The sequence below is a fragment of the Harpia harpyja genome, chromosome 9 (assembly GCF_026419915.1).
Source record: "Harpia harpyja isolate bHarHar1 chromosome 9, bHarHar1 primary haplotype, whole genome shotgun sequence".
NCBI lineage: Eukaryota > Metazoa > Chordata > Aves > Accipitriformes > Accipitridae > Harpia > Harpia harpyja.
This window is the reverse complement of record NC_068948.1, coordinates 1273483-1297876: the sequence shown is the minus strand read 5'-3', so window position 1 is coordinate 1297876 and position 24394 is coordinate 1273483. Positions and strand designations below refer to the sequence as shown.

At 61.2% G+C, this 24394-nt stretch overlaps 2 protein-coding genes across 3 annotated transcripts in view; one reads left to right on the top strand and one right to left on the bottom strand.

Moving 5' to 3' along the window:
* Positions 1–648: 648 nt before the first annotated feature.
* NOB1 (NIN1 (RPN12) binding protein 1 homolog) lies at positions 649–3471 on the bottom strand. Its single transcript, XM_052796251.1, has 9 exons — positions 3338–3471; positions 3119–3251; positions 2832–2965; positions 2682–2753; positions 2436–2573; positions 2136–2351; positions 1708–1805; positions 1430–1574; positions 649–1262 (listed from the first exon to the last, which is right to left on the bottom strand). Exons 1-9 carry the CDS (start codon positions 3398–3400, stop codon positions 993–995), a joined length of 1269 nt encoding a protein of 422 aa, XP_052652211.1. The 5' UTR covers positions 3401–3471; the 3' UTR covers positions 649–992.
* Positions 3472–3496: 25 nt separating this feature from the next.
* WWP2 (WW domain containing E3 ubiquitin protein ligase 2) overlaps positions 3497–24394 on the top strand; it is a 43888-nt gene continuing 22990 nt past the window's right edge. Inside the window, exons 1-7 of one of the 2 annotated variants that reach the window (XM_052796249.1) lie at positions 3497–3590; positions 7009–7092; positions 7852–7999; positions 8238–8356; positions 15583–15720; positions 16574–16670; positions 21820–21959. In XM_052796249.1, the coding sequence (XP_052652209.1) occupies positions 3545–3590; positions 7009–7092; positions 7852–7999; positions 8238–8356; positions 15583–15720; positions 16574–16670; positions 21820–21959 (772 nt within the window). In that variant the 5' untranslated portion in view covers positions 3497–3544. Of the gene's footprint in view, positions 3591–7008; positions 7093–7851; positions 8000–8237; positions 8357–15582; positions 15865–16573; positions 16671–21819; positions 21960–24394 lie in introns of both variants that reach the window. The other variant, XM_052796248.1, reaches the window with a different exon arrangement.

The window sequence follows — 24394 nt, the reverse complement described above, 5'->3', positions numbered from 1 at the left end:
AGCAGAATTTCTGTGTGTGTTAGCACAGTCCCCCCTTTATCTGCATCTTTGGTGTATTTATGCTAACATGCTACAAGTGACCTGGGGTTGCTGAGCCTCAGGTGTGTGTCCCCCTTCCCGCTGACCTCCTGTGGGGATGTGACCTCTGGCAGGACCATGGGGCCACCAGGCAGATCAGCAATTTCATAATTTTGAAAAACTACAAAAAAAAGGGGCAAGAAGAAACTGCACTTACCCCAAGAGCTGGGCAGAATGCTTTACTGTGAAAGATGTAACTAGATTTATCTGAAAGGCGTTTTCCCGGTGCTGCCCCAGCCCATACTGCTGCCCCTCCTGCTGCCCCAGCGCCTTCCCCATCAGCCCTGCGCCCGCTGCCATGGGCATTGCCCGCCGTCAGGGTCAGACACGGCCATGTTGCAGCGGGCAAACGCAACCCCCTGCTGCTGCCTTTTGCCCTTCTGGAGCTGCCAGCCCTGCTGCAGGCACTCATTATCCACCTGCCTCATTAGTGCCATGGGACAGAAGAAAACACCCTGAGAAAACCCTCCCTCCCCAGCCTCCTCTTCCTCCCAAAGCTCTGAGAAAAGCAATCCCTGGCCCGCGAGCCTGGCACAGGCAGCCAGAGGAACAAGACTGAGCCACAGGGCCGTGGGTTTTTGTGTTTATTAGCAACACAGCCATTGCCTGGGGTGCGTTTGGGGGCTGAGCAGGGAAGCCCCTACCTCGGGCGGCTCCCCCTGTTTCTGGCGGGCCATCCCAGCTCAGAGCCTCCCCAAACCTGATGACCATCACCCCCAGCCACGGCTGCTCTTCAGGCACTGGAAGAGTGTGAAAGGGAAGGCCTGGACCCTGCCCAGGGTGGCTGCCTTTGGAAGGGTGCTGGGAGAGGCCTCACCCTCGCGGAGCCGTCAGGCGTTGGGCAGCAACATGCAACACCTGGGTGGATGGTCCTTCCCTCGCAGCACCCGCTGCAGGGGACCCCATCCCGCCCTTCACCTCCTCCTCACAAACTTCTTTGTCACGGCATTGGGGTTCAGGCGCCTCCTGCCAGCGCCCAGGGCCGCGTCCCGGATTTGCAGATTGGCTGCACGGCTGTAGATGTCGTTTTCCGCAAAGGGTGAAACCCCGGCGATGTAGTCGGGGTCAAAGACATTGGTCTTCTGCCTGGCCTTGCGGGAGAGCCGCTGCTGCGGGAAGGGCTGGTCTTCCACCAGGTGAGGATTGTTGGCGTGCTTCCCTCCTTTCGGGGCTGGCAGCGGGTACTGCCAAGAGAAAAGCAGTCATTAAACTCGTTTCGGGGGCAACTCTTGCTCAAAGAGACTTCGAGATGACTGCAGGCCTCTAGAGAACTGAGCAAACGAAGAACTGACCACAGGCCCAGCCCTCATCCCAGCAGCAGCCGCCCAGCATGTGAGATGCAGCTACTCACCCTGAGCCCTCGCGGGTTCAGCACCTTGGGGTTGCGGGAGAAATGCATATGGAGGCTCCCGTCATCACTGACGCTCACTGCGACCTTCTTCAGCGTCTTGTTACCGCAGTGGGGACAGAAAACCTTGGTCATGTCCGAAGTAGTCCTGCAAGACAGGTACAGAGAGGGTTTATTTCTTCCTGGGCCGCGGAATACAGGCTTAGCCCACAAGCGGGATCATCCAGAAAGCACCGCACCCCCGTGCTGAGGGCAGCGCCACTCGGTGCACAAACACTCACTTGAAGCAGCCGTGGCAGCGGAGGATGTAGCTCCTGGCCTGGCGGATCAGCATGCCGTTCACTGCCAGCACGTGGAGGCCCATCTGCAGCAGCACATTCTGCAACAAGGAGAGAGAAACCAGGATGCCGTGAGCTGGGGCTGGCAGGAGCTTTAACCAGGGTTTGCCAGTGCAGGCAATGACAGAGGCTGACGGAAGCGATGCCAACGGGCTTTGCAGAAGCCTCTGCAACAGAGAGAACTGGCTGGTTTTAAGATGGAAGGAGCTGTCGCAAAGCTGCTCTCATCCTGCCCCAGGGACTCAGCAGTGCGCTCCTCTGTCTTAGTGTGCCGGTTTAACCAGCCCGGAGGTTTGAGTAATTTGAGAATCTGCCCTCAGCCCGCCCTGCCAGGCCGGAGGGTCCCGTGCAGGGCAGCAGCCAGCACCCACCTGCATGGCAAAGTCAGTGGTGACGCAGCCGACCTGGACCCCGACGGGAGTAGTGTCACAGTGCCCTGTGTCCTGCTGGACCTGTTTGAGGTTGCTGGGTGTTATCCAACCCTCGTCATCACTCTCCTCGTCCTCCTCTTCCTCAGCACTGGCCCCATCCTCAGAGCTCTGGTGCTCCTCAGTGGTCTCTGGGCTAACGGAGACGGCTTGAGCTTTCTGGGGTGGAGGAGACAGTCAGCTACGGGACACGCCATGCTCTGGTCAGAAACCAGGGGAGCGAGAAGAGGCTCTGGGTCTCACCAGCAGCTCCTGCAGCTCCTCCTCGATGCTGGGCAGGGGGGCTCGCCAGTAGAGGAAGGAACTGAACTCGTCGCTCTCGGATGGGACCACGCTCTTCTCGGGACTGGGCTGATGCTGGCCTCTCCCCGGGCGCTTGTGCTGTGGGGGGACGCAGGATGGGGGTCCCTCGCCCGCTGCTGCCCGTGGGCTGTGTGGGGCTGCGTTCCCCAGCGCCGTACCTTGGAGCGCTGCGTCCCTCTCCCTTACCTTCGTGGGCAGGTGGAAGCCGGCGAGGTGCAGGGGGGCCTCGGGGTGCCGTGGGGTGGAGCTGAGCCGTACCTGGGGGGGGGGCAGCACGGGGGGTCGGCGGGGCCCCGTCCCGGGACAGGGTCCTCATCCCGGGGGGCTGGGTCCTACCTTATCCTGGGGCTCCCAGCGGAGGCTGCCGGGGCCGTCGGTCTCGGCCTGCAGCTGGCAGGTGAGGGCGAGCACCTGCAGGTCGGCGGCCGAGAGGCTGGGGTAGTCCCCGGTCTTCTTGGAGAAGTCGGTCACTGCGGGGAGAGGAGGGAAGCGGAAGGGGATACGGAAGAGGAAAGGGAAGGGGAAAGGAGCCGGTCGGGGCGCGCCAGGCCGCAGGGAGCCGGGCCTCCCCGAGGCGCAGGGGCCCTCTCCGGTCCGGCCCGCTGGGCCGCTCCGGTACTCACCGAGGCGCAGGACGTCGGGCCGCGGGCGGCGGAGGTGCAGCTGGCAGGGCAGCGCGGCCAGGCGGCGGCGCGTCGGCCTGTCGCGGATCTCGGCCAGCACCTCGGGCACGGTGTACAGGTTCTGCGCGATGTCCTGGCGGGCAGCGCCGTCAGAGCGGACCCCCGGTTGCCCCCCCCCGCCCCCGGTTCCCCCCGTCCCGTCCCGTCCCCCGCCGGTACCTGCAGCGGGGCGGCGCTGAGGAAGGCGCCGGTGTCGGCCACGACGTGCGCCACCCGCGCCATGTTGGCCCGCCCGCCGCGCTGCCCGCTGGGAGATGTAGTCCGCGCGGGGCACGCCGGGAGCCGGTAGATGCCGCGGCCCCGCGTGACCGCTTCCGGGCGGCGCGGTCAGGTGACGAGCTGGGAGGGGAGGGGTGCGTGTGTCACATGACGGTGGGTGCTGGAGCCGGAAGCGGGAGCGGAGCGGTCGCCGGTAACTCGGGCGGCGGGACGGGACGGGACGGGACGGGACGGGACGAGACGAGACGGGGTGGGTTTTCCCGGGACGGCTCGCCCTTCCCCCTCCCCAGGCGCTCCCGTCCGGCGGGCAGGGCGTCCCGGGAGCTGCTCGGCCGCGGGCTCTGCCCGCCCCGGGGCGGTACCGGCCCGGCGAGACGAGGCCCGGCCCGGGGCGGCGGCGGCGGGACGACCCGCGGGGAGGGCTGTCCCGGCCGCCGCCTCCCCTTCGCGGTGCCCCCGGGGCGACGGTCGCGGCCCGCGGAGCCCGGCCGTGGCGGTGCCGCTCTGTCCCCTCTCTCGCCCTCCCCGGCGGCCGTCGCTGCCCGGCCCGGTTCTGTGCGGGGCGAACCGGCTGCGGGGCAAGACGCGGCGCGGTCCCGGTGGCGGCGGTAGGTGGGGGTGCCCGGCTCCCGGGACCGCTGCCCCGGCCCCGCCGCCTTGCGTTAGCGGGGAGGCGGCCGGGCTGCCCGCTTCCCCGGGAGGCGAGGCCGGGTCGTCGGTAACGGGAACCCCCCGGGGAAGCTGGGGAGGGGAGGGCAGGCCTTGAGCTTCGAAAGAGGGAGAGCTCTGCGCCTGTGCTTGTCGGTGGGGGAGCGCCCCGGGCCCGCACCGGTCACAATCCAACGGGGCAGAAGGGTGCGAGCGGCAGACGGAGCGTGCGGGATCGGAGAGGGAAGGGGATCGGAGAGGAAGCCGCGCCTGGGGTTTGGCACTGAGCACGGAGGGGTTTTCTGATAGTTGAGAGGGATTCGACGTGGCCAGGGGCGTTAAAGCGAGCAATAGTGAAACGGCATAGAATCAGGAGAAGAGAAACTGGGAAAAAGAGTCAAGATTTAAAAGAGGAAAGGATAGATGCAGCCCAAACGGACGGGTCTCTGTCGTCACCTTACGTGGGAGGGTGCGGTGAGGAAACTGGCGGCCGGTCTGGCCCCGGGGTCCTCTTCTGTCGTGGGATGCTCAGGCGAGCCTGCGAGCGCAGGGCGGGCACGTCACGACAGGTCTGGTCTGCGCCCCAGCGCTGGGGTACAGCGGGAAAGGGGGAGAGCGGCAGGGCTGCGAGGGGAGACGTGTGTGCGGAGTGAGGGCTGGGAAGTGGAAACAACTCTGTAACAGGTAACACTCGGTGATTAACGATCCCCAAGTGGCCTTCTCTGGTGGAGCTGGCAGACGGCGGCGGAGCTGGTGGGGCTGGCATCACCGTGGGGGACGGCTGGAGAAGAGCAAAAGCAGCGCCAGTGGCTGCGAGGGAGGACCGGGGATCCAGAGTCCCCGCTGCGTGGAGCAAGCTGTGGGTCTTACCACAATAACTTTGAGGCGCAGGTCGCTAACGTTAGCGTAAGAAAGGCCCTGAAGGACGAGTTCGCTGGTCGGTCTAGCCCAGGGGCTGGTCAGAGGCTGGCACAGGAGGTGCTGCTTAGGAGGGGCACGTGCACCTGGCTGTTTTATTCTGTGGGCCTGCTTAATGGCACTAATGAAATAAGTGGTGTTGCAGAGCTGGGGAGTCATAACAAACACAAGGAATAACAATATCCTAAGGGAAGGCCGACGTGATCTGTGGGCCAGCATAATTGGAGTAGGAGTAACTGTAGTAATAGCAAGTGCAATTAGTCTCGTGAAAGACCTCCCTCCATCAGTCAGCTCTCCCCCACTCGTGAGGGGGAGGAGATCGGCACGTGTCAGCGAGCCCCCGGCCACTGTCTGATAGAGCCAAGACAGCGAAAAGTATGGTACCAGACAAGGTTTTCCAGGTAGAGCTGGGGATTTTACGGGGCACCAGCCAGGTCTTGGCTGAGCATTGGGTGCCGGGTTGGTTTGCCGTGCTGGTGGGGGTGAGGTCACACGGGACTGGCATGGAGAAGGAGATAGAGAGCAGAGACCATAGTTCACGTGAGGGGAACTAAAAAGGAACCTGGCTTTGGGACGGTGCTTGGTAAGGTCTAACAAGGGGGTGGGGAGAGGGTGGAAGAGAGAGAGACTCCTGCACGAGGAGGGAGGTGGCAGAGGCTGGAGATGCTCTTCTCCCCTCTTCATACCCCTGTCGCCCTGATCCGGGGAGGGAGAGGTTGGCAGGCACTCCGGTCCAGGGCCGGGTAGGAGGGGGGCTCTTGGCTTTGGTGGCTTGGGAGGGGGATCAGGTTTGACCCTGTCTAAGCCCTTGCCGCTGCCCCGAGCAACAGGATTGAGGCTCCTCTTTGCTCCTGCCCAGGGGTGGGCAGCAGATGCCTCTGTCTGCCTTGCTGTGTCGGGGGCTTGTGCAGGCAGGGACCCTCTGGTCCGTGACCTTGACACCCACCGCAGGCACCCGCACTGGGCGCATCCTCTCCAGCTTCTCTGCCTGGGAAGTGCGGAGAGGAGGACTGCTGCCCGCAGGCTTAGGAGGATGGTGTGAGTCGATAGCTGACTCTGTGGTCCCAGACCAAGCACCTCGTGCTTCTGCGTGATACGTGACCTCATCTTCCTACTTTGTGGTCAGTTGTTTCGGCAGAGGTGCCCAGCCACGTGTTCTGCCAGCATCCCCGGGTGTTACAGCTTGTGTCCTTCCTGCCCGCTCCTTTTTCCCCGGTGGGTGACTCCAGGGAAAGCTGCGGCAGAAGGGGCAGGGGGAAGCGCTGTGCCTGCGGTGACAGTGACGTGGCGCCGGAGAGCAAGGAAGTTGTGGGAAGTGGAGGTCTGGGCTTGTAGCCTGCTCTGCAGTGTGATCCTTCTCTGTGTTCAGAGCAGCTGTGGTCCCTGTCCCCTCCACAGTGTGTTAGAGTAGATAGGACTGATTTTTCTGTGGGATTTTGCTGCCAGGAAGAGACCTGGGCTGTCTGTGAGGGATGCAGCTGCTTCCCCATACTGTGACCGGACCTTCCGCTATTTTGCCGGTGTCACTGCCTCATCCTTTTTGAGGGACCCCTTGTGCAGTGGCCACGCAGACTGCTCCTGAGCCGACGCTGCTGCTCAGCAGCACAGAGCAGGGTGTGAGACAGCGTTATCTGCTGAAGGCTTTGGAGGCTGCTCTGTCCTCGTGCTGGCTGTGATCGGCAGCGACCTTTGGGTCAGGGTGAGCTGCAGCCGCCCAGATGGGGTGTCCAGAGGGCTGAGCGCTGCCCAGCTTGGCTTGGATCTCTTCAGGCCGTGGCAGTGCTGTTGAAGGGGGGTTTCTCTCCCTGGGGCGCAGCGTTGCCATTGCCCGCGGTGCAGGGCTGGTTTGTCAGGAGCGAGAGGGAACCTGTGTTTACCAGGCGTGTGCCTGTCCATTGCTGAGCCTCCCTGCCGTGTGGGTCGCTTGCAGTAATGGCCGGGCTGCGTTTGGGCGCAGAGGGGCTGATCTGGGACCCCAGCGCAGCCGCGGCTTCCTCTGCGTGGTGGGAGCGGTGCTGAGGTCTCTCCTCTCTCTCTGCTTCCAGCCAGGGGTGATGCCATGGCCGCTGCGAGCTCCAGCAGGGCCAGGACCGGGCCGCCCTGCGAGAAATCCCAGCTCTCCGTGAAAGGTGGGTCCCGCTGTCTCTCACCAGAGGTAGGGCCGGGAGTCCTGCCGCCGGGAACGTGGATTTCGGTTGCGTCTGGTCCCAGCGTGTGCTCTGCCTGCACCCTGGGCTGGGAGACCTTCTCGGGGCTGGGGGGGAGCAGGGACTGGGGATGGCCAGCACTGCCCTGCATCCCATGGGTGCCCAGGGAAGCGGAGCGGCCATCGGCTGGGCTCCGCCGCCTTCTCTCCCCAGCTGCCATCGGGACGTGGCTCCGTGGCCCTGCCAGGGCAGCGTTGGTGCTCCCGTGGCCGCGAGATGGCTCCCGATGCCTGGAGCTGCGTCCCCTGGAGCTGCGTCCCCATCTCTGCCCCGCAGCCCCTGCGCAGGGCAGCGCTAGCCCGGGGGGTGGCCGAGCCTTGCCTGGTGGGTGCCTCTTCCCAGCAGCTCCCACAGAGCCCCCTTGCCCCCGCCTTTCCCACAAACCCTGGGGCAGGGTGGTGTCTGTGGGGACCGTGACACTCCTGCAGTCTTCAGGTGTGGGGCCAAGGCGCGGGTGAAGCTGGGGACAGGCAGTGGTCAGGGACTGGTGACAGGAGCACCTGGATCCGACCCTTGCTGCCATCAGGAGAATCGCTTCCCGCTCCCCCTCTCCCAAAAGCAGTTTGACTCCGCAGCGAGTCAGGGCACCCCGAGCTGGCAGGGATGGGGGGTGTGTGGGGAGGGCAGGAGACAGGGTCTCCCCTGCGGCCGCCTGACCCTATGCCTGTCCCCCCTGCCCAGTTGTGTCCGTGAAGCCCAAGGTGCACAGCCGCCCGTCACGGATGAACTGCTACGTGGAGGTGGCGGGCGACGGGCTGCCCAGCGAGACCAAGAAGACGGGGAAGCAGATCGGGAGCTCTGAGCTGCTGTGGAACGAGATCCTCATCCTGTAAGTCTCCGTGACCCCTTGGTGTGGGGCTGGTGCTAGGGCTGGCCCCGTGCTCCCCGGTGCAGCCCACGGTGCCGTCGGCTGTCGGAGATCTTTGCCCCCCAGACAAGGACAGCCAGGCCGGGAGGAGGGTCTCCCATTGCCCCCCAGCCTCGCCTGCCTCCCTCTGCTCCCTGGCTTTGGCAGGGCTGGCACTGCCTGCTCCCACAGTGATGGTCTCCTTCTCTGGTCTCTGCAGGAATGTCACGGCTCAGAGCCACTTGGACCTGAAGGTGTGGAGCTGCCATACCCTGAGGAACGAGCTGCTGGGCACCGCCTCCGTCAGCCTCGGAAATTTGCTGAAGAGCGGCGGGAAACGTACGTAGGAACCGGACCCCGCCGGGGGTCCCGCAGGGTCCTGCCGCTTCGCCTGCCCGTAGGTGCGCGGCGGGGAGGAGAGGCAGTGGCCGCAGCGGCTCCTGCGCAGTCTCCCACCCCGGGAGGGAACAAGGTGCCATTGTGCGCCCTGGGCCGCCTGTCAGGGCCGGGGGGGGGCCAGGGCGTGACGGAAGCCATACCTCCGTTAGCCAGGGTGCTGCAGCCTGCACGGAAACACAAACCCCTCAGCTATTCGCTGCCATTTGCGGTCGCCAGCGTGTGGCTCGTGACAGCAGCCACTGCATAAAGGCGGCCATTCAGGGCTTGGGCCGCGCAAGCGGCTGCGCAGGGCTGGAAAAGGCTCGCTCTGTCTTTTCCAAGCAAAGCTCCGCTGCTTGCGAGACACAGGCTTGGTACTGAGCGGGGAGAGGGGCCTCCCGTGCCCTGCGGGGGGATACGGGGCTGGTTCGGACTCTCCCCCATGCCGGGGGCTGGGGTGAGCTCCTTCCCCCGGCACTGCCAACCTCGGGCCACGAAACTGCGACGGCGTCCCCGCTGCTCTCCCTGCGGCGGGCGGGCTGCCGTGCCCCTGGGTGGCACCTTGTCTTGCCGGGGCAGCGATGGCCACGCAGGGAGCTGCACTGCTGCTGCCGTCATCTCGCAAAGCCCGTGAGGACCTGAACGTCTACCCCGGGGTAGTTGCAGGACCAGGCTGCCTGTTGCTTGGGCTGTTGCTGTCAAACAGCCTGCGGTGGGGGTCTCTGCCCCAGGGCACCCTCCCCTGCAGCTTTTTTCTTCCCGAGGTGTGCAAATGCTGTGTCGGGCTCCCGGAGCCACTGCTGCTCCCGCCCTACCTGCCTGCTCCTCTGCAGGGGCACAATCGGCTCTTTCATTAGCAGGCGTCCCAGGGGGCTGTGTGGAAAATGAATGGAAAAGGCAACTGGCTGTTCTAGCTTGTCCGTTAACATCCACCAGAAAAAACGTGTCAGATTTTTCCTTGACACCGTGGGCTGGGAGGGAGGACTCTTAAAGCTGCAGAGCCTGCCCTGCCCTGCCGGGAAGGTGCTGCCGTGGGCTGGGGGCAGCCGGCGCTGCCCGGGCGAGCCGTTGTGCTCTTCTCTGCCTGTCTTGTCTAGCCCGGCGTCTGCTCCCTCCTCTTCTCTGCAGACTCGCTGCTTGGTCTTTGGGCTTTGCTGCTGCTCCGAGTGGGCCAGAGACGGCTGCCAGTCCCCCAGAGGTCCCGTGGGATCCTGCGTCCCTGGGCGCCTGGGACACCCCTTCCTCAAGCGGGCTGCTCGTCTGTGGAGAGGAGGGGAGCCTGTTCCCTCTGCCTGCCAGCCTGGGGAAGCGGCTGGGTCATGCGAAGGTCTGCAAAGGGCATTTGGGACTGCAGGCTGTCCCGAGTCGGACTGGTAATGCCCTAATGCAGCCTGTGACCCTCTGCCTGGGGGAAGGCAGTGAAACATGCGTGCTTTCTGCTGCTGAGAGGGGCCCGGCTGTCCTGTCCCCCTCCTGGGAAGCGCTCAGCAGGAGCGTGCCTTCCCCAGGGCTGCTCCCGCCTGGCAGCAGACCTGCTTTCTAGCTTAGTTGGGTTTGTTACGGTTTTGGTGAGGTTTTCTGTAAGTTACTGATATGTGAGCGTTGCTGTGGCCTTTGGTTTGTGTTCCTGTAGTTGTTCTACTTGGTGTGGAAGAATTGTCCTGGTCGCTCTGCTTTTGGGCAGGTGGGTGTTTTTGGGCAGGGGCGGCGTTCTCGCCCCCGGTGACGTCCGCGGCGGTGCGTGCAGGGCTCTTGCCTGTCAGGAAGACGCCGGAGCTCCCGCCGTTCTTTCTGTCGGCTCTCCTGCCAAGCGTGCCTCACTTCAGGTGGAAGAGTCTCGGCTCTGAGGCCTGGAAAAAGAGCTCGGTGACGAGCCTGGTCAGGCCTGAGCTCCCAGGAAGATTGGGAAAGCCTGCCGGAGCTAACAGCCTGAGCTGTCGGACAGGAGCTCCTGCTCCGGGCGGGTCCAGCCTTGCTTTCGGGCTCGCAGCGCTTCCCACCGCCTTGGCAGGAGCCTCCAGGGCCTCTCTTCTGGCAGGCAGTGCCCTCCTGCTTTTGGAGGGGATTGGCCAGGGAGATGGAGAGGTGGGTAAGAATGGGCTCGATCACAGAAAATGAGCTGGAGCCTTCCACGGAGCTGAGCGGCTCCCAGGGCTCCCGTAAAACAGCTAATTTGCAATGGCACAGCCCCCTGCCCCGGCCCCCAAGCTGCTGCCTGCCACAGAGGCACCTCTTTGTTCCCAGGCTCCGGGAGCTCCTCGGCTGTTCTTCCCACGAGGCCTGAGGAACGTCCCCAGCCAGCCTCGCGCCACGGTCTGCGTGGAAGCCGATACTGGGCCTTGCTGGTTTTTGCTGGTCCCCCTGTGTGCTGAGCAATGGATATCTGTGCAGGCGCTGGAGCGAGCCTGGCTGCAGCTCACAACCGAAAACGCTCGCTTTTATTGCTCGCTGCTCGGGTTGCGAGTTACATCAACAGGCTCCTGTTTCTTGAGTGGCACCACATGCCAGGGTTTTACAGATCCTGCAGAGCCTTTTCTTTCTCTGCTGCTGCGCCCCAGGCAGAGCTGCTGGAGCTGCAGCCTGGCACGACCCTGCAGGAGAAGCCATCGGCAAACCCCCAAACCTCTGGAAAGCTGCATCTGCCCCCCACCCGTCACGAACGTGATGTCAAAGGAGCTCTGCTGCATGGCCCGGCAACAAAGGCTCTTAGTGAGGAGTCGTGAAGGCAAATGTGCAGACTGGCTGAGGTGACTGTTCAGTGAGCTGGCCCTGTAGCAGCTGGGCAACAGTCCTGTAAAACTGGTTGTCCAAGCCAGTAAGTCACAGCGGGGCTCGGACCGTGCCTACCCGGCGTCACCTTTTGTGTGTTGCGTCCTGAGTGTCCCGCAGAGCTGATGGGCCTGGGAGCACCAGCACTGTGCCTGTGTCCTGGCCACCTCCAGGCTCTTTTCGGATGGGAGGCTGCTGTCTGTGCCCAAGCCAGCGAGTAGGCAGGGTCTGCTGGCTCCGGTCCTGCCGTGCCCTGGCTGGGCTGTTTTGCAGACAGGCAGCTGCCCCTGGTCAGAGATAGCGGGCATTTTTGGCTTGCTCTACCATCTTGTCTTCCCTCCCAGGGCTGTCGTGGTTCAGGGGAAAGCAGCAGAAGTCTGAGGTCCTCCTGGTTATACCTGGCAGATAAACGGAGTGGGACACAGTCGTCTCTAAGCTGCTGGTGGCTGAGACTGGATCAGCAGCAGGGGCAAAGCTTCCCACTGCCTGGGGAGACTTTTACGTTTTTACCTGCGACAGAAAAGGTTATCCCTTCCCCTAAACTCTGGGTTCCTCCTTGGTTTAGGGATGGCTACGGAAGGTCTAACTTTCCCCCTGCTTCTTCCCGGAGGGGCTGTAGCCACAGCACGGAGTCATTCCTTTGGCTGCAGGTATGCACAAAGGTTAAGCTAGTCTTAACTTGCCAAGCACCAGGGAGGTGGGTGCCAGGAGGGGTGCTGCCTGCCTGGCAGCCCTGAGCTCCGGGGTAGCTCAGGAGCCCCGAGACCCGGGGGGAAGCTGGCACGGCTCAGTGCTCCCACTGGGGCTGAGAGTGGCCCCGCTGAGATTATTTGCTGCCCTGCCTTTTCTGTCTAGTGCTTTCAGGGCAGGGTTCTGGCTCTGGGATTTGATTCTTCTGCAGGTTGATGGGGGGCAAGTAGGTTGCTGGCTGGAGCGTGTGGTTTTCAGGGTAGCCCAGGGGATCTGCTTATCTTCTGCTTGCGTAAGCAGCAGTCCTGGCTGCTCCGTGGGGGCTGCTCTCGAGGGGCGACGGTGGATGCGGCTTTGAAGGCGTGGAGCCGTTTGAGTGGAAACCAGCCTTCGCATCCAGTGGAACTGTGCGACGAGGGCTTGGGGAGCTGAGAGGGTGGGAAGCACCGTCCAGCTGTCTGTCTGGAAATCCTCCTGGCTGCGTGCGTGAAGATGGAGCCACCTCACTCCGGGAAGAGGCAGAGGGGCTGCCCCCTCCTGTGTGGCAGCTCTCTGGTGCTTGTGCCCACGGGCGTCAGACGTGTGTGGTTCCTGGAGGTCCCAGAGGGCTCAGGCTTGGGCTTGGGCTCAGCCCGGGGCCGTTATCGCGCTGGCTGCTACCAGCCTCATTTCGTGGAACCGTAAATCCGCTTAATGGGCTGGGTGGGAATTCCAGCTCACCTCCGCTAAATGGGAGCTCTGATGCTGCGTGCGGGGCACTGGAAGTAGCTGAACTGAGACCTTATTCAGGACCAAATCACCCCCCGACCCCCTCCCAAAATAATAATAATCCCTCTGACATTCTGGCTGCCGGCGGGACACAGGCAGCCTTTGTGCTCCGCCGTTCAGGGGACCCTCTGTTGGTGCAACAGCAATGTCCCTTTGTGCGTCCCGCATGCTGGACTGGGACAGTGAATGGAAGGTTCTGCTAGTGTTTATTTTCTTTAAAAAAGCTGAAGGGGGTGGAGAGGGGGAGAAGGAAGCCGGCTGGGAGGTTCATGTTCACATCCTCCACTTGGAGACACCTTGTCTTTGCTCCTGCGCTGCCGCCCCCTCGGCTGGGCGCCCGCACAATGAGGGCTTGTGCGGCTCCGGCGGGGAGACCGGCGCGCTCGGCTGCTGGGCGCTCACGGAGGGGGATGGAGGGGACCCCCGGAGCGTGCGGGCACGACTTCCGCACGGCTCGGAGAAAATGCAGATTCCTATGGCTTGGAGCCGCCGGGGAGAAACAGGGTCTGGATTTGTTCTGGTTTTTGGCCGCACTCGGTAGCATCTTCTATCTCAGGCTCTTAAAACTGTCTGTGAGATCGGTTCCCCTTGGAAGCAAACTGAGAGTAACTCCTTTAGGCAGATGGGCAAGACCAGGCTTAGCAGAATCCCTTGTCTGATGACGGGTGGGTGACGAGTTGGGCTCCAACCTCCATGCTGTGCCCCCGTGAACGTGTGCCCGGACCCTGGGCGCTGAGGGGACACCTGCCTCCTTGGCACTAAAAACCCGAGGCTCTTTCACGAGACCCACGAGCGCAGCCTGTCCCACAGCCCTGCCTTCTCTGCAGACCCTGTGGTGCTGGGCTTCGGGGTCCCTGTTGAGCACCCTGGGGGGCAGAGACGGCTTAGGTGAGGGGGTCATGAATCCCAGCGCTGGGCTGCCTGCCCTGTAACTGGGATCCCCCTTGCAGCACTGGTCAGCTCGGAGGACGGATGGCTACCAGCCATGGGCCGGTGCGTGTGGCGCGAGTGCTGTGACCGGCCTCGTGCTGGACCCCCTTCTCCGTCCCCTTTGTGTCCCTTCCCAGTTGTGCGAGGCCGGCAGGCACCCTGCGGGAAGGAGCAGCTCCGGCCAGGGGAGGAGGACAGGAGCCGCTCTCCGGGCTGGTGCGAGAGGCGTGCGGCTGCTTCTGGTCCTGGCAATGGCCAGACCGGTGCGCAGCGGCACCTTGGGCTCTGCGCCTTCACCCCTGGTGCTGTGCAAGGGCTGGGCTGGCAGCCGGGAGCCGTGGGTGCTGTTTGGGTGGCAGTTGCACACCCTGGGGCCCCGCCAGCGTGTCTCATCCCGGAGCTAGAGATGGGACGGGGGGTCTGTGGGGAGCGTGTTCCCATCCTCCTGCTGGCAGGTACCACACCCCGTCCCCACGGCAGACTGGGACAAAGCAGGTTGCTAAAAAATGGTGCCATTGTGTCATGAGCAATCTGTGTATAATAAAAATATTATTTGAGCAAATGAGTCAGGAAGCGTCTGGGCTGGTGTCCCAGGCTGGCGCAGCCAAATTTTTCTGGCCTTCTGTGGCGGAGCTGGGTGTTTCGGTCCTGCTGGCTCCAGCAGGCATCGCTGCGGTGGTGCGAGAGCCCTGCCTGCCCGTGGGCACTGAGGGTCGCCTTGTTCTCCCCTCGCCCGTGGGGATGCGGCTGTGCAGCGGGTGGTTTAGCATGCGTAGCCGGAGGGGGCTGTGGGAGGTGCGCAGGCAGCCTCTTCACACCGTGCATTGCTCCAGCCGTGCTGGGCACTGGTGGCTTCCCAGCGGCACCGGGGACACCCCTTGCTGCTGCGTGTGTGCAGTGGAGAGCTGTCAGGAGGCCTCGGAGGAGCTGGAAGGGTGGTGGGTGTCTGTCCTGGGGTGCAGGGAGGCAGAGAGCCGTGGCTGCCAGCGTGTGTCAGTGAAACAGGGCAGGCGCCAGTTCTCGAAGCAGCTGATGGTGCATGTGGCACCGAGCAGCTCATCGGCTCCCCTTCCCCACTGCTGCAGCCCCTTGCTCCGTGCTGGAGCGGTGTTCCCAGGGCCATTATCCCTGGGAGAAGCCGCAGTGCCCAGCTGCGCATGGAGCTATGGCTGGCAAAGTCTCGCTAAGTTGCTGGAGCCAAACTGGCTCGCGAGGGAGGGGAGTGGAGCTGGTGGCCATCTCCAGGACCCTCCCAGCCCATGCCGCCTGCTCCAGAAGCTTCTGCAAAGGAGGTCTGAAGCCGCAGCGGAGTGTTTCTGTTTGGGGGCAACCTTTTGTGCCAGTTGCATTCAGTGGAGCTGATACGCTGGGATGTGGATGGAGGGATGTGCCTGGGGTTTTCCTTTGCTGCTTACCTGGGTTTTCTAGGGGGCATGAGGATACCCCAGATTCTGAAAGATGCTGCTTGCTCCTCTGCAGCTGGCCAGAGCTTCAGGCACCGTTGGGCACGTAGCCATCAGCCTGCTTCGTGTCCCAGGCGCCTGCCGGTGGTCACTCTCACGCAGGACCCTTCTTGCCCTGTGTGCCGCGTCAAACCAGCTGAATCCCTCAGCTTTCCTGCTGCGATCCCCCTTACAGCCCCAGCTTCTGGATCTGTGGGCAACGGTGGTCTCGGCTGTGTTGCAGCCTGGGGCAGCTCCACCCCCGTGGAGGGACCCCGCTTTGCGAGCAGTGGCTGGTGAAGGAGGGTCTTCCTTGGGAGCTGGTGGTGGGGCTGGCCAGGTGTCCTCTGGTGATGCTGGTGGGTGTGTGTTGGTGTGGGGCCAATGCCGGTGGTGCTCACTGAGGCAGCTGGCCCTGAGGGAGCGGGCACATTGTCCTCTGGGGGTGTAGGGAGCCCTGGAGGGGACCAGGAGGCTGATGTCCTGTCCCACGGGAGAGCCGGGGTGGTGGAGCCATCCTCCATCACGGCTGGCATCCTGAGTGGTGACCGCTTGGTCTCTTTCTCCGTGTCCCCTCGTCTCCCACAGTGGAGAACAGGCAGCTGACCCTGGACCTGCAGACGGAGAACAAAGGCAGCGTTGTCTCTGGCGGAGAGCTGACGATTTTCCTGGACGGGCCCGCTGTTGATCTGGGAAGCTTGCCTAATGGCAGTGCCGTGACAGAGGGTGAGTGCCGCCCGTCTCCGCATGCATGTGGCGGCTCTGAGCACGAGGCGGTGAGCAGCAGCGGGGAGAGGAGTGGGGCTGAGAGCACGGCCCCCGGGACCTCTGAGCAAGCGTCCGAGTGCCAGCAGCCGCCTCCTCTCCCAGGTAAGGCTCCGGCCCCTGCCTGCCCTGACCCTGGGCTTGCGCATGGGCTCCCGCGGGAGCGAGCGCGTGGTGGGACAGGAGCGGGAGCGTCGACGGGCTGACACCCTGCCTCCCTGCCGGCGTGAGAGGAGCGGCTCTTCTCCAGGCCCTCCACCAGCCGCCCACGCGGCTTGGCCCCTTCCCTCGCCGTCCCGTGTGGGCTGGGGAAACGGCTTCTGTATTCCGTGAACCGCTCAGAAAAGGGCTCCCTGTGACAGAGGGTGTGCGGAGACGTGGACTGGTGTCTGACCCATCAGGGCTGCCGGGGGACCGAGCGGAGCTTGTGCCGGACAGGGGCTGGTGCATTGCTTTCCCTCGGCTGCTCCTCTTCCTCGTTGGGAGACGGAGCCTGTGAAATCTGGGAGTCTTAAATGCAGCCACTTTCCTGGTGATGCCAGTTCCACAAAGTCTTGCGTTTACCTTCCTTAGTGCCGCGCTTGGAGCTGCGGGGTGCTGTGGGGACGGGTTATGCTATTGCACAGCAGTGGGACAGGAGAGCACCTCAGCGTAAAGGCAGGGGGTCCTTGTGTGCTGGGGGGGTCTGTTCTGTAACATATGGGGCTGTTGTGCTTTTGGGTCTCCGTTCTGGAAGGAGGGAGGGAAGGAAGGAGGGTAGAACTAGTAGGCGCCTCGGTCGTTTTCTTCACCCGCTTTTTCTTCACCCATTCAGGGTCCCAGCTGCCTGGACGGGACCCCAGCAGCGTGGCTGCAGCCACAGAGGGCAGACACCAGCCTCCCAGTACAAACTGCTTTGGAAGCAGACCAAGGTAAGGGTCCTGTGCTGGCAGCACCTGTCAGTCCATTACTGGGTGGTTGCTGTGGCTGTGAGGCAGCTGAGAAGTGTCTAGATCATCCTTGTGCAGTGGACCCCAGTCCAGATCTCCCAGTGAGGTCCCAGCAAAGCAGCCCATAGGAGGTGTGGAGCAGGAGTGGGCTGGCCGACCTCCTGGAGGACAGCAGAGCTGGGAGGTGACCGGACAGCCAGGGTGCAGCTGACCTGAGCCCCTCTTAAAGTATTTGTTTCTCAAGGAATATCAGGTCTGTGATGGCCCAGACAGTTTCCACCAGTTGCTCTAGCGGCAGCCGAAGGAATGGTCTGTCGGGGAGATGTGGGGCAGGCTGTGACCAGGCAAACCAGCAAAGGGCTGGTCTGCAGGGGTCCCTTCAAGTGGGGATTACAGGGACCCCAGCTCTTGCCTTGAGCACAGCCCTGGCCAGACGCAGCCAGGCTGGCAAGCACAATGCCCCTCTGGGTGATGGTCACAGGGGGACGCTTCTGAAGGTCCAGGGGGAGCAGGAGAAGCAGAGCTGCAGGGAAATAACAGCTGCTTCCAAAGGAAATGAGATGCTTGGGCACCAGGCCATCCTGTGCCTGGCACAGTGCCCTTCCTTGCCTTCTCGCTGGGCTGGAGTGGCTCAGCGCTGCTCCTTTTGGAGCTGTGGTTATTGAGAGACGTGTCACACTGTCGACATGGAGTTGAATTTAACACCTATTTATATTTCCAGAGCATGGCAGTGGCCCAGCAGCCTATACAGATGTTCTGGTTAGAAGTGTGCCTGTAAAGAGGGTGCCTGCAGCCTGTCCGATAAGAGGTTCTGCGTGCCCCCCAGGCTTAGGAGCACTCTTAGCGACCAGCCCCACACCTTGAGCTTTTCTGCTCCTTCTTCATCTGCAGGGCACATACAAGAGATGAGCAAAGGGGAGAAATGTTTTTGGCTCTAAAAAGCGACTCTCTCCTTCCATATAATTTGTTTGTCTCCCACCCGAGGAGCGAGTGGGATGGGAAATTGAGAGCAGGTTGCTCAACACAGTTTGTGCCCTTTTGCTGTGGCTGCTCCTCTTGATTTCTGCTGTCCAGGTGTTAAAGCCTTCTAAGGGGTGAGAGACTACTCAGTGTCCTGATGGGAGCTGGACTTTGCAGCCGCTTAGCACCTATCAGTAGGTGCTAGAAAGCCCGCAAAGGAACTTTTGGGTTGGGAGGCTCAACCTGGTGACTGCTTACTTCTGATTGCTGACTGGTCTCTGATTGCCTGGAAGTACTTTCTCCTTTTGGTGTTTCAACCAGGTTTCAACCTGCAAGCGTCTGAGAGAAGTGTGGTGAGGTCTGGCCAGTACTTCTACGGGGTCCTTCACAGACCTTCCAGGTGTGCTTGCAATCATTAAAAATCCCATGGCTGCTCTGGTATGGGAAAAGTCCCAGCCTAGTGTTCAATTCATCCTACACTGACTTGAATTTAGGGTTGTTCTGCACATGACTCCGCAGTTTGATGTAGTACTGCTACATGGGGCAGAGCGTTGCTGTACGTACCCACCATGGAGGCAGCTGCCTTCTCCGGAGTGGAGTACGGGTCCTTTGCACATGGGAATGCTGTTTGATGTTTGCTCTGTTTATACGCAGAGCTGTGTTTATTTTCATGGGCTTGGTGATGGATGCTGGCAAACTCGCTCACAGGCAGGATGGAAAGAAAAGGGTCATTCTTTGCTCCTCAGCTATTTCTACACTGTCCCCTCAAGGGAAACTGCTTGGTCAGGGCTTCTCTTTCTTCTCCTGAACAAATGTCATCTTGGGATTTGCTGCTAATCTTGGTGACGGGGTGTGAAATTCCACAGCCCTCTGTGTGGAGAGAAAACAGAGCCCAGAGGTCCCCGGCTGAGAGCTGATGCCGTGGGTGCCGAGAGAGCTGCCACAATCCTCATTTGTCTTGTGGTGGCCAAAGGGGCCTCTTCTGACAGCAGGGAATAAAGTAGCCTGGCTTGCTCTTCACCCTATGGAGAGGCTCCAGCTGATGAACCACGTTGGGTATTGTGATCTAGGCACAGCCATAAGAAACTGCTGTCAACTGTCAAGAGCTCATGCAAAGTCAAGTGATTTCTTCAGTGCAGCGTGCTTCGCTTTCTCTGCTTGTGTGATGTCCAAAAGTCACCGCTCAGCTAGCGACGGGCATGAGCATCCCTAAGGGCAAGTGGGAGACACTCCTCCGGGTCACTCAGACGAAGTATTTCCCTTCTGAGACCCCTCGCTCTGCAAAGCCACTTGTGTGGCTGCGGGATGTCCCCAGGCGTGTGGCTTCTGGTGTGACACAACAGCAGCGAAAGGCCGGGGGAGCTGGAATCACCAGTTGCAGCCTTGGCACGGGCAGGGGAGAGGCAGGCCGTGCTGCGCGGTGGGAATGCTGCCGGCTACGGCAGAGGGGCTGGGGGGCTGCTCAGGGCCTTGGAGAACAAGCCGTGAGATGGGTCTCGGGTCAGTTGGAAGGGCGCGGGTAACAGGAATAAACTGGGTTCGGGGTTTCGGAGCCAGGTTCGGGGTTTCGGATCCAGGCACCTCTTCCCACTGCCGTGGGGCAAGGGGGTGTTCCTCCTGCCCCAGCTCCGCGGTGGTGGTACACGGGTGCCATCTCAGCTCTTGGCACTGCGGGAGCGAGGGCTGGGTGCCGGGGGATGTGGCTGCCTCCTCCCCGCTTCGCAGGGGCAGGGGGAATTTCTCAGCTCCGTGTTTTGTGAGCTGAGCCCCTCGCTGCCCATGTGGTGCCGGGGCTCTCCCGGTTGTGTTTCCCGGTGGCCGTGCCCTGACCCCCTGCAGCCAGCACGGGGTCCCGGCTGCACGCTCTGCCCTCCCTCCTCTTCGGTCCCAGTTCGTAATCTGGTGTGCGGAGTGAAACCGAGACTGGTGCTGACCCCTCTGCTGGCATCTCATGCCAGGACCTTCTGGCCACCGCAGCGGGAGGAGGCGGCCGTTCCTGGGTTTCATGCTTGGAGCCCACGTCAGGCGCTGTGGCGTGGGGGCTCTGCCTGGGCAGAAGAGGGGGGGGCTGAAAGGTTGACATCACCCTGGCTGATGCCACTTTCCTCTTTGGCATCGTCTGCTCCCTCCGGCCCAGGAGGGGCGATGGGGCAGCCACCCGAGGTCCCCGATCAATGGGGGGACAGCAAGGGTCTTCTCAACCACCTGGGAGGTGGGCTGCCCTCCGCACACCCCGCTCCGTCCCACCGGCGTGGCCGCCAGAGGCTGTTCCCATCCGCGCTCTGCCTTGTTTTCTCCCCGCTCCTATTTTAGGAGCGCGTTCCCAGCCCCGCCACTCTCACGTGGCCTCGCTGGGTTTGTTTCCACGCGTCTATTAAAAGACAATGCCCAGATGGGAGCACTCGTAGGAGGGTTGGGCTGGGCGGCGGGCCGGCTAATTCAGGCCTGGTAACCCTGTGTGGCCGGCTGGCAGCCTGGAAACATCCTGTTTTGGTTTCTAAAAACTCTCTGGGCAGCTCTGAGCTCATCTGTGCTGAGAAGGGCAGGGACCAGATCCGTCCCGTGCCTCGGGGGCCATTCCTGGTGGGACTGGCTCCTGCCGGTGATGCCACCTGCCCGCTCCTCGCCGGGGGCTGTGTTGTGGGGAGGTGGGTCCCAGCCAACTTTTGGGAGGCACATGGTACCGATGTGCCCCCCCCGAGCCCCATGGATGGGCAGCAAGGGGCAACCTTCACCTCCTGACCGGGGGAAGAGGAGCCCATTCTGCAGCTGCTCCCAGTCCCCAGATGCTGGTGGCCAAAGCAAATCCCCAGCACGCAGCAGTGTCCTGGCCATAGCTGGGGTTTGTGGGGTGAGTTCGGGGTCTGAGGAGCCCCTGTGTGGGGCTGCCCTCCTGGGAAGGTCCGTGGCTGGTCGAAGGAGCCTCGGCAGCTCCTGCTCACGGGCTGCTCTGCTCTGCCCGTGGGTCTTATCTGATCTATTTTCAACAGCCATCTCCAGCTTTCCCATGTCTCCTCCCGATCCCAGCCTTTTCCTCTGCCCACTGCCGTGAGCCGCTCCCCAAGGAGAGTGGCTTCAGAGCGAGTGGGAGGAACCGAGGGCTTGCTGGAGCTGGTGAGGGTGGCATGACTGATGCTGCGTCTTGTCGCTGCCAAGCTGCTGTCCCCTCCCAGCTCCAGCCCCGAGACGTGGGGACAATTTGCGGGTTTTGCCCTTTTAAGGGGAGAACTTGGCTGGGGCAAACCAACTTCCTAATCCCTGCGGTCCTTGCCCTCTGTGCTCGTTGCCCCTGGCTGCAATCCTGGGTGGAGGTGGCCGGGCGCTGCCTCTGCTCCCCCGGCCCCCAGACGTGGGAAGGCAGCATCCCGCTTGCAGTAACAACCACGCTTCTTAATCAATGTGTTCTTGAATGCCTTGGGGCTGCTCCAGGGGCCCAGGGCGGTTGGAGGGGGAGAGTTTGCTTGGGGGGTGCTGCAGGCGCTCTGCCCATGGAGCTCGGGCTGCCCTGGCCACGGGGACCCAGTGGCCAGGAGCTCCAGCTTGGCCCAAAGAGAAGACCCCCCCCAAGAGATGGAGCAGCCACGTCCGAGCCGGTCACAACCTGTGCTGTGATTTAAGCTCCCATCTTTCCTGGCCGTTCCCTCCTTTGCCAGAGGCCGCGGCCGTCACGGCAGCAGCGAACGCTTGCACCTTCTTCACCTGGTTTTGCGCAAGGCTTGTAGCCGGGCGGGAGGCACCGGTGAGGGTTCCCACCGCAGTGCGGGAGCTGGCGCTGGCGTGGGATCTCTCCTGTGAGCTTTATTGCAGGGGTGGAAGGAGAAAACTGCCAGTGGTCATGAAGGCTTGGTGCTGCAAGCGGGTTTCTGGCCATTCCCCAGCAGCTGGGGTGAGCACCTGCAAAGAAAAGCAAGGTCATTGTCACCCAGGTTACTCCTCTGTGGGACTCTGCCACCGGCCCGTGGGCAGGCTGGCAGGTCTGAGTAAGCAGCACGAAGTTCAGGGCGCTGCCAGAGGAGCGGAGGCACGTGGCTGCATCCCGGCTGTTCTCGGGGGAAGACCGACGGCCGTGCTGGGGGAGAAGCAGCAGGAGACCGAGGCAAAAAGGCAGGAGCGGGGTTTTCTTTGTGAGGCCAGCGGTGCGTCTCACCTCCTGTGTTTCTTTCCCTTGCAGGACGCACCGACATGCGGCTGGAGTGGCCAGGCAAAACACGGGGAGCGGAGAACAAAGTCCCAGCACCAGGAGCCGGCACCGGCAGCAGGCCAAGAGCACGCAGCACGCCGGCATGGCCAACGGCACGGCCAACGGCGCAGGTGAACCACTGCTCGCAGGAGGGTTGGGGGACAGAGCTCAGGGCTGCATCTTGTGGGAGAAAATGAATTTCTGCTAAGATAACAGATCTTGTAGTGCCTGGGAGTTTCCTCCCTGTGAATTGATTGATTTTTATCGATTTTACTTTTGATAAGTTGGGCAGCTCTGCAGAGCACACTGGTAGGATCTGTTCTGCCTGTTGTGAATAATTTCTGTGGCTCCTCTCTGGTGTCTCCCTGACAAAAAATACCGCATCCAGGGGTTGGGAGCGTTCAGCTGAATTTGCCCAGCAGTGTCCAGTGAAAATGTTTTGAGCTCTTTGCCCACTGAAGTGGCGAGGAGCAGCTGTCATGTTGAGCACCAGAGAAGGCACAAACCCACCTCTCAAAAGGGGCTGATTCTTATCTTTTTTTAGAAAGGTTTCTCTCGTCTTTTCTTGGGTTTGTCCACAAAGCCATAAATACCTTGTAGAGCAGGGACCGGGACCTGCTGAGTGCCTGACTACAAAGCCACAAGCGGTTTATCTGTTTTCCTTCTCTGGCTCTCATGGAGCCACCTGAGCAGTGCAGCATCTCCCGCCCCCCTGCACTGCTTTGCAGGCAGCACTGTCCTTTCTTATGCTTTTGTCAGAGACCTGGAAGAAGCAGCAGAGTACTTTGTTTCGGGTAGAAGGAAATGTTTTGTTCAACCTAAAAGGAAGATTTTTTTTTTTTTCTTTTTCCCCTGTTTCATTGGAAAAAACCTGGAGCAATGCAATTTCAATTTTGCCAAAACCCATTTTGGGAGGGAGATGGGGGAGCAGAAGGCTGACATGAAATGCTGCCTTTTGGCTGTGGCTCATGGTCTGTGCTCCCCTCTCCGGGGCCGTGGCTCGTCTCTGCCCCGTTTGGTGCAGTGTTGTACCAGAAGCGAATGCTGCACGGTGTCCCCTGTGCCCACCCAGCCCTTCCCAGTGTCCTCGCTGTGTGGGGGACACTCCCTCAGGCTGCGGACAGAGTTTTTGTTCCCGAGTACAACTTGGCTCCTTGGTTTTCGTTTGTTTAAAACATGTTTTATTGGCCCGGCCCCAGCCTCACCAGTGGCTTTATGACTGTGCTATCCTCGTCGCTGTTTACCACTCATCAACCTCCGTGTCTTCCGCAAGTCCTGTTGGTGATGATTTTATGCTAGAGGATGGGGAGATGAGTGTTTTGGGTGGCTGGGATTAGTGCTGGACACCCTGTCTTGTGTTCTGTGGAATGCCTCTAGAAACCATCCTCTTCCTCCTCAGTTTAGTACATTTTGGTGACATTATCATGTTTTTTGAGCAGACTGTTGCAAGAACATCCCCATTGCATTTGTCACTCACAGCTGTAATTTCATCTGACAATAAAAGGAGATTATTTCATGGCGTGTTTCCTCCACAGCCACATTGCTTAGCCCTAGCTGTGTTCCCCCTGGAACCCTTCCTTATCAGGTGAACTTTGGATCAGCTTTTCCCCTGCTTTGTCCAGGACTGAGATCAAACCGATCACAGTGCAGTTACCTGGGTCATTCTGCAGGTTCCCTTTGAAGATTGGCACAGCGTGGTTGAAGCTTCTAAAACCGCCCTTTCCAAGGCTTGCTAGAAATGAGTAGCAGTCAGAGACCTCCTCAGCTGAGTCTTGCAGGACTCTGGTGGAAGTTGCTGTGAGCCTGCTGACCTGGAAATCTTCATCGCCTGTAGATGCTGCCTGAGGGGCTCCTTTAGTTGCTGATGCTGTGTGCCAGGATTCCTCTGGTGCCGGAGGATGCTGTCCTGCTACCCTCCAGCTGCAAAGCAAAAGTGTCCCGAGCAGTCTGCCTCTTCTACAGAGTGTCTGTAATTCTTCAGTCTCCCGTCTGTGGGGGTTTATACTGTTGTGAGTTTTTTTTCCTACAATACTTCTAAATACTTGGGCTTGTAGGCAATACTTGGGCTTGTTGTAGTTCCCTTATGGTTTTCTGCGTTTCTCAGCTCTAACTTGTGGAGCTCTGTCTGCATCCCTTACTTCTTTGTTACTTGTTGCTGGTTTGTTTTTAATGCTTTTGCTTTGCCACTGAAGCCAGGATGTCTTGTAGCGAAAGTTATCCTCTGCTGGACTGCCAAGTCTCAGGGTTTTCTGGCTATCTAATAAATATTCGTCAAACAAATTCCCTTTCACTTTTTTGGTCTGCTTTTTCCTCCTCATCAGTTTTCTTTCTAATTTTCCTTTGCTCTCTCTCTTCCCCTTCCCTTTTCCAAAAGTCCAGTGGAATCCAGCAACATTTAGCTCTTAGCAGCGCAGCTGACTTGCTGAGCCTGGGCTTCCCTCTGCCTGTGGGGGGATGCTGCACCAGCAGTTTCTGAGCTCCTGCTCGGTACCTGAATTCCCACCAGGCATGCAGCATGTTTGCAAGTGGCGGAAGAGATGCCGAGCACAAATGCGAAGCACCCTCT